At 30.4% G+C, this 7476-nt stretch overlaps 1 protein-coding gene across 4 annotated transcripts; it reads right to left on the bottom strand.

Annotated features, from left to right (window-relative positions):
- Positions 1–4744: 4744 nt before the first annotated feature.
- LOC100785421 (mitochondrial import inner membrane translocase subunit Tim9) lies at positions 4745–7045 on the bottom strand. Of its 4 annotated transcripts, XR_005890871.1 has the most exons (4): positions 6724–7032; positions 5567–5770; positions 5160–5234; positions 4745–4911 (listed from the first exon to the last, which is right to left on the bottom strand). XR_005890871.1 is itself a non-coding variant. In XM_006576558.4 (3 exons), the coding sequence occupies exons 1-2, from the start codon at positions 6816–6818 to the stop codon at positions 5581–5583; spliced, it is 285 nt and encodes a 94-aa protein (XP_006576621.1). In that variant the 5' UTR covers positions 6819–7032; the 3' UTR covers positions 4745–4911; positions 5567–5580. The 4 variants fall into 4 exon arrangements, 3 of the variants coding, with proteins under 3 accessions (XP_006576621.1, XP_006576620.1, XP_025983613.1); XM_006576558.4 differs by lacking the exon at positions 5160–5234; XM_006576557.4 differs by lacking the exon at positions 4745–4911 and having other exon boundaries at positions 4946–5234.
- Positions 7046–7476: the final 431 nt, after the last annotated feature.

Here is a 7476-nt window from a genome sequence, read left to right as displayed (position 1 = left end):
ACTAGTGATCAGTTGAGATTAAACTTTACAAAAAAACGAGATCACCGATGATAGATGGAGGAGATGAATGTGCACATAATAACAAGGGGGGGGGGACCCCTAAGGGTACATAGATCACATTCAAACCTTGAAGAAAAGAAAATCAAAACCAATCGACTGTGGCACGAAGAGCACGGAACAAGAAAACGACGCAGGGAATGATCGCGGAGGCGATTTGGTAGCGCCTCAGTTTCGTTTCCTCTTCTTTCTTGTTTTTCTTTCTCTCTTCTCTCAATTCTCTCCACCTCTGACCCTTGGAACCCCTTAAAAAACCCCTAGGATGCCTATTTATAGGCAAAAGGCCACCTCTGAAACTTAACCTTGAAGCAATGAGCTCGCCTAGGCGAGCTAGTCCCTTAGCCTTGAAGTTATTTGGTGGCCCAGGCGAGCCAAATGCTGGCCTGTGCGAGCTGGGGCCTAGGAAAAACAAGGAAAAGACCCTTTTACCCTCCGAGCTGGGGTAGGAATCTTGTTAGAATCCCAACACATATTCATGCTTGAGCAAGCATTAACTAAAATTCCCACACACAAACAACCAAAAAGAATATAAGGCATGCTTTTCGAGACTAGAAATACTAGCTGAAATGGAGGTCTAAGTGCTAAAAGTATTCAATGACTCTGAATTTATGGTCAATCAATTGAATGGATAATACTAAGTTAAAGAACCAATCTTGCAAAGGTATATAGACTAAATTGAGCTAATCAAAGATAAATTCAAAAAGTTGGAGTTTGCTTATATCCCAAGAGAAGAAAAAGCCAAAGCTGAATTACAGTCAAAACTATCTAATATTGAACAGAATGATGGGATGAAGAATGTTTTCGTCAAATGATACAACCTATGAGTATGTTTGGTATTTATTTATGTTTTTCTTACACATAATCATCAAACTATCACAAATATCCCAAAGAAAACAAAAGGAAAGACAATAAAAAAATCATAGCACTTGGGTCAGTTTACAAGCAACTTGTGAAATAGAAAGCAGATGAATTAAGAGACATATATACCATACATAGTTGGAAAGCTTTAAAAGTATAATTCCTAACCATTTAATTCTTTTTTGAATACCAATTTTGTGTGAATTCAGAATTAGGCACGAAGGTGTCCTGTTCAGTCCCATTTTTCTTGACAACACCCTCAACTTTTGACAAGAGTAACTCCTTCAATTTTTAGTATTTTTACACCTTTCTATATACTAAATTGTAGCCTCAGATGTCTATTTTCATTTCCAACAAACTAAATTCAATTCCATTCACTACAAACAAAGTTATTATAAAAATAGCAACATGTGTTCTTCCAAAATGTACTAGACAACAAGCATTTCATTTTTTTTTCTAATCACATATTCAAGCTCTAAATGCCATGTATAGCATACCCAAGCATTCAAACTCGATATAAATGCCTCAATAATAATTCCTTATGCTTTATAAACAACAAATATGCCCAATAACATCGTCAATCAAACTTAATTTTGAAAATCCCTAAATTTTCAAAATGGGAAAAGGAAAAGCCAACACACAACCATCTCATTACTCAATATTTCACCATCACAACACAATTTAGCATAGGTTGGAGCTTCCCTTACCCACAATTCTTGAAATTCCTTGATGAAAGCTAGAGGACACTTGAGGGTACAAGAAGAAAATGATATTTTCTCAAATTTTACTATGGAATCAACTAGAGGAGACCTAGATTAACAACAATATAAGCTTCAATCGAACTTTGATCATCCAATTAAAATTCTAGAAGAGACCCATCTCATAGAATATTTGAAAAAGAAAGGAAATTTGATCAAAGAGGACAAAAGAGTAAGAAGGACGCTTACCAACACAACAACAAGCTTGAAGAAATTTTTAGAGGAAGAACAAGTCATCAAGTGTATGAAAATCCAATTCTCCTCAAGAGAAAGAAGAACTTAGAGAGGAAGGGAGATGAGTATGAAAAGAATGGGAGGAAAGGGAGGCTGTTACGCATAAGATTTGGGAAAGAAAGGATAGTTGCTATTTGCATCTTGTTTCTTATACAAACACCTTATTTTCCCTTCTTCTTTTTATAAACCGTGCGCATATACACGGATCCAAGAACTTAGTTCAAACTCATGTAAACATACCAAACATTAGAAACATAACAATTTAAAATTATTATTATTTCCAAAGAATATAATTAAAATTTAATTCCTCTTCTGTTCAAATTAATCAAACGCTGAAATCATACTATTGGGAAAATCACGATGTTACAGAGGCTATTGCAGGAAATTCGAAGGTTAATGATTGCTTCTGTTGGGAGTCAGGTTACCCATATATATAGGGAGGCTAATATGTTTGTTGATACTTTAGCTAATTTAGCTGGTGAAAGTGAGGAAGACTTTTTGATGCTTGATCAGTCGCTTGCAAGCGTGCAACAATTGTTGTGGGTTGATTTTATAGGAGTTTCTACTCCTCATGTTATCTTAGGTTAAAGCTAAAAATAAGAACTTAAAACAAAAAGTAGTTGTTTGTTATATTTCATTTTTAAAAACTTAAAAGGTCCTTTTAAGCTAAAAGTTGTTTGGTATTTATTTATGTTTTTTATAAAAAGACTTTAATTTTAGTTATCTTGTCTAAAGAAAAAGTATATTATAAAATAAAATATTATGTGAAATCATTTTAATTTATATAAAATTATTTTATTCAAATACAAATTTTAAAACCTTTAATTTTTAAAAAGTAAAAAAAATAATTAATAACCTTTTATTTTAATGATGATTTGTATGTATTATATATAATATCGATAAAAGAAAATAATTTTAATTACAATGATGAAATACAAATATTATATATTGTTGTTCAATAATAACTTTAAATAAATATAAAAAATATTTAGGGTAAATTCAATAATGTGAAATTACAATAAAAATATTTAATGAATTGTTTGCAACTAAAGGAAGTTGAACTGTATGGGAAATAAAAAATTAACATTTTTTCTAATATTTTTCTAGTCCTCACTCATTTTTAACATTTTTTAAACAAAAATTTTATCTAATCAGCAATTAAAAGAAGTGGAATAAAAAATCGAAAGAAGATAAAACAATCTTTCAAGAGGAAAAAAGAGTGATGTGACTCACGTGAAGTATTTAGAGAGCGAAGGTATAGAAAAATAAATTAAAAAAACTCATATATTGCGTGCAAGCAGCAGAGGGAATCGAAGTGTGATTCTCAAGAATAAGCTCAGCTTAAGCTCCTTCAATCAATTTGTTTAAAAGTTCCTTTTTTTTTATTATTTCTTCACAAAATATAAATCAATTATCTTGTTAAGTACTTTTAGGAGTGTTTGATCCAACTTCTCCTTCAAAAGAAAAAACTTAAAAGAAAAAGTTAGACTAAAATACTCTTAATGTAGCCTTCTCTTGTTGGACCTTTGGGCCCGAAGAGTACATAAAAAATTCATTCAATTCATTTAATATAAAAAAGTTTAAATTAGATTAAATCCAATCCATTTATTTAATTTTATTGATAGTTAATGATCTATCAATCATTTTTCAATGGATTCATACAAAACTTAATTTTATCTCCAATCAATACTTGATGGATCAAAATCGATCCAACATATTTTTTCATATTTAAATCATTCTTAAAAAAAATTAATTTTTCAAAAATATAATTTTGAAAATGGTTATAAAAATATTTCTTAATAATACAAATAAAAAATCAAAGTTTAATATTATTTAAAATTTAAAATTTATAGAAAAATATAGGATTATCAAAATTGACCAAGACTAATTTTGATTGATCTAATTTTTTGGTTGATGTTGATTGAGACTATTTTTACAGCCAACATCAACCAAAACAATTTTTCAATGAAAATTGGTTGAAACTATTTCTCGGCATTATTGATCGAGACAAGTTTTGCCTAACCTTGCAAGGGCTATTAATATTTAAAAAAAAAATACTAATTTTAAAAATATATAAAAAATAATTAATTTTAAAATATTTTTTATGAATGGATTGGATATCAATCCATGAAAAAATTATTAATGAATGGACAGTTATCAAATGAATCATGGATGAATAAGATTTTATAAATAAATTTTAAATGAAATAATGGATTGTTTTGATCCATTCCATTTTTATCCAAATTAAAATTTATCCAATTCATTCATTTTGCCACCTATATTCCATCTTACCAAAATATTGGCATAAGTGGTTTGACAATTGGATCCATTAATCAAGGTCTTGGGTTCAATCTTTGACTTGGGTATGAAGTTGCAACAAGGTACTACTTTACCCCAAATGAACTGATTAGATGAGAGATGATTAGTTGAATGCTAAATAAGAAACCCTATATACCTCTAGTTAAAAAAAAAAAAAAAAGTCATCGTGCATCATTTCGCATATACCACATTGCTTTTTCATATATTTAGTAGTAACTATATACGCCAAGCAAGTATCTCATACGTCTCTAACACATCATTTCCAAACACTACAAATCTAACAATTCAATATTAACATATTAAAATTAAGCATTAGCTATAAGAAGCATCAGTTACTACAAGAGAACACGAGTCTTAACAACAAATAAGACTAGCACATGCATCTAATTTATAATTTAATAATGAATCTAATACAATCACAAAAATGATCTTTATCAATTTGAATACTTGTCATTTTCTACCATTATTAGATTTCACAAATGTGATGTATTAATCCTAACCTCTAACATCGCAGTTTCTTTTGTCTTAAAGTGCTAATATTAGTTTTTCATTCATAGTATACGTCCAAATTGACTCTGTATTAGTCATTGGAAATTAGCATTTCACACTAACAGCTCTCTGCTGAGAATTACCTCAGTTAACTACTTCTTTGCATTCTCTCAAGACTCAAGTTTGCTTTCTGTTCCTGCAATGAAATGCATAAATGAAGGAAAAGAAAGCAAGAAATTTAATAATCTACAGTTGCATCTCCAACGTTAGAAAGAGAATTGCAAAGGCCTTAAAATAATCCCGAAGTGTCAATATCTTATAATAACAGCAGAGTTCATCCTTCTCCCTCTTAAAACATGAATGTAAAACTAATCTACAAAATTACAAGATAAAAAAGATTCAAGCACTTGCATGGCATTTAGAATTTTAGAGAAGCAACAATACATGAACTTGTTTGGTTCCATGCCACATTTCTCTTTGAATCTGCTTATTGCTATTTGGACAATCCTCAACAAAGCGCTGGTGGAAGAGAGAAATGACCTGATTACTCAGCTAAACAGTCCCTCTAGGAAATATTGAAGCTTTGATAGTATATAATTTATGTAAAATAAATTAAAAAACTAAGGAACAGACAAAGGAAAAATTCTTCAGAATACATGAAAAGCTCATATTTAACTAAAAATGTAAAAAGAATAGGGTACACTGCAAAACAAAATGTCTAAACCATAACTCTAACAATTGCATTTCCTTTTATTCTATCAAAGTACTTTCACAAGTCATAAACAGTCCTGGTTAATAACAATAAAATAGAACAGCAATATAGTAAAAATGATTTCAAGGTGATACGAAACCTATCATCCAGAGGCTATTTATCTGTTGTAGATGATCCTTGGTTGAGATCTGAAAATCTCAAGCCAACTTGCATTGAAAGCCTCAAGTACTTTTGAGCACATCTGAGAACACAAGTTTCTTCTTGCTTGGTCATGGATTTCCGATAGAATGTATTGACACATTCCTTGAAACATTTCTCCACTAATGAATTATACATCCTTAGACTGCAATTTTGTTGGAGCAGAGAATAAATCAACAAATCCACCTTATGCTACAAGGCTGAATAAAACTTCTACATTCACATCTTTGCTACTTTTAACTCAGACTGAATAATAAGTGCACTGTTTTAATACAAGTAAAATAAGGTTAAGCTCTAGAAGTACATAAGTGTTAATGTATTACGCAAGTTCAGAATAAATTTGCATTCAAGCAAGGCATGTCAGTTCTGAGTTCTTAATACGTGTGGTTTTCAAGTATTCAATCAAATCCAGTGTCCATCCAAATTCATCAATTAACATGTTAAGGCCAAAATGTTAGCCAATGTTACAGCAACAGGAAACATTTGTGCAAGTCCTTGAGGCTTGAAGTTACAAGTTATTACTAGATTCACTATTTCCAATAATACAGAGTATCAATCTGAATTCAATAGAGAGTAGATCCTCTAGGTATAGGTTAAGGATACAATGTCACATACCAGAAACACAATAGTTTAGAAATTCACATATTTTCTTCTCCAAAGCGAAATGTATGCATTATGTGATCACACGATCTAAGCATCAATTTTCTCAGTCAAGTAATCATAAAAAGTTGAAAACCCATCAAATTGAAAATACAATCCATCATTCAGTTCCCAACCAGTATCAAGTATCAACACATTTTAATAGCACCATCCAACATAAAAACGAGATTCAGTATTTTCCTCTTACAGGCAAAAATGTGATTCATTTCAAACACACAAATTCACCTAGCCAAAGAAACTATACAATATACATGCATCCATGCATACATATGAATACATACATATGTGTCTTTGTGCTTATTCAGATCCCAATCTAGCATTAAAACATCGATTTATTCTTCATCTGACTAAGAAAGCTCCAATGAACATGAACATTTCAATACAACTAAACAAAAGATAGTTTAAATTAATAAATAAATAACATAATTGTCGATATACCTGTCCCGGATTTGGAGCTGGTCTGCCATGGTGGACATTCTTTGCTTATCTTCTTCAGGAAAATTATCCAAGTCTGATATTATGTTCTTATCCATTTTTCAATTAAGGCGCAAAAAGAAAGAGACAGAGACACAGGTGTTGGGGTTTACTAAGGTATGCAAAGGTTTTAGGTTTTTTGCCAGTAACGGCTCTGTTTTCTGGCGAACAGAAAAAAGAAGGAAAGCGTCTATGCTTAAACCCTAAACCCGTGTTTCAGTGGGTCGGGTTAACGGGTCGACCCGATCAACCGTGTGTACCAACAATTAGGACTTATGGGTGGACAAGGTTGATACCAAATAGGACTCATTGGGTACAAAAACTTGCGACCGGGTAAGGTTAATACCAAATATTGAAAACTTTAATCCCACGTAAACTAATCAAGCACGCTATATTTCTGTAAAAAATATATATATATATATATATATCAACCAGGCTTTATAGTTAACTAGATAGTTAGATAGTACGCGTGCAATGCACGATATATTTGAAGGGATTTTTTTTAATTATATAAAATAATATATATATAAATAATTATATTAAATTATTCATAAATTTTTTATTTCACCAAAAAATATTCATAATTTTTTTTATTTTATTTTATTAACAATATATCATTTAAAAATTTGGATTTAAATTGATTACAAATAGTAATAATACTTTGAATTTTAAATTTTCAAGAAAAAAATTATAAAAAATAAATAATTAAATAGTAAA

This window comes from Glycine max, chromosome 3, assembly GCF_000004515.6.
Source record: "Glycine max cultivar Williams 82 chromosome 3, Glycine_max_v4.0, whole genome shotgun sequence".
Taxonomy (NCBI): domain Eukaryota; kingdom Viridiplantae; phylum Streptophyta; class Magnoliopsida; order Fabales; family Fabaceae; genus Glycine; species Glycine max.
The sequence above is the reverse complement of the archived record's forward strand: the minus strand, read 5'-3'. Positions and strand labels throughout refer to the sequence as shown.

What these genes read in the sequence shown, in the direction of transcription:
- LOC100785421 (XM_026127828.2), bottom strand. Translation starts at nt 6,818, where the DNA reads ATGGATAAGAACATAATATCAGACTTGGATAATTTTCCTGAAGAAGAT. An exon ending in CAGCTCCAAATCCGGGACAG is followed by an intron (nt 5,771 to 6,723) that starts GTATATCGACAA and finishes ACAAAATTGCAG; the next exon opens with TCTAAGGATGTATAATTCAT.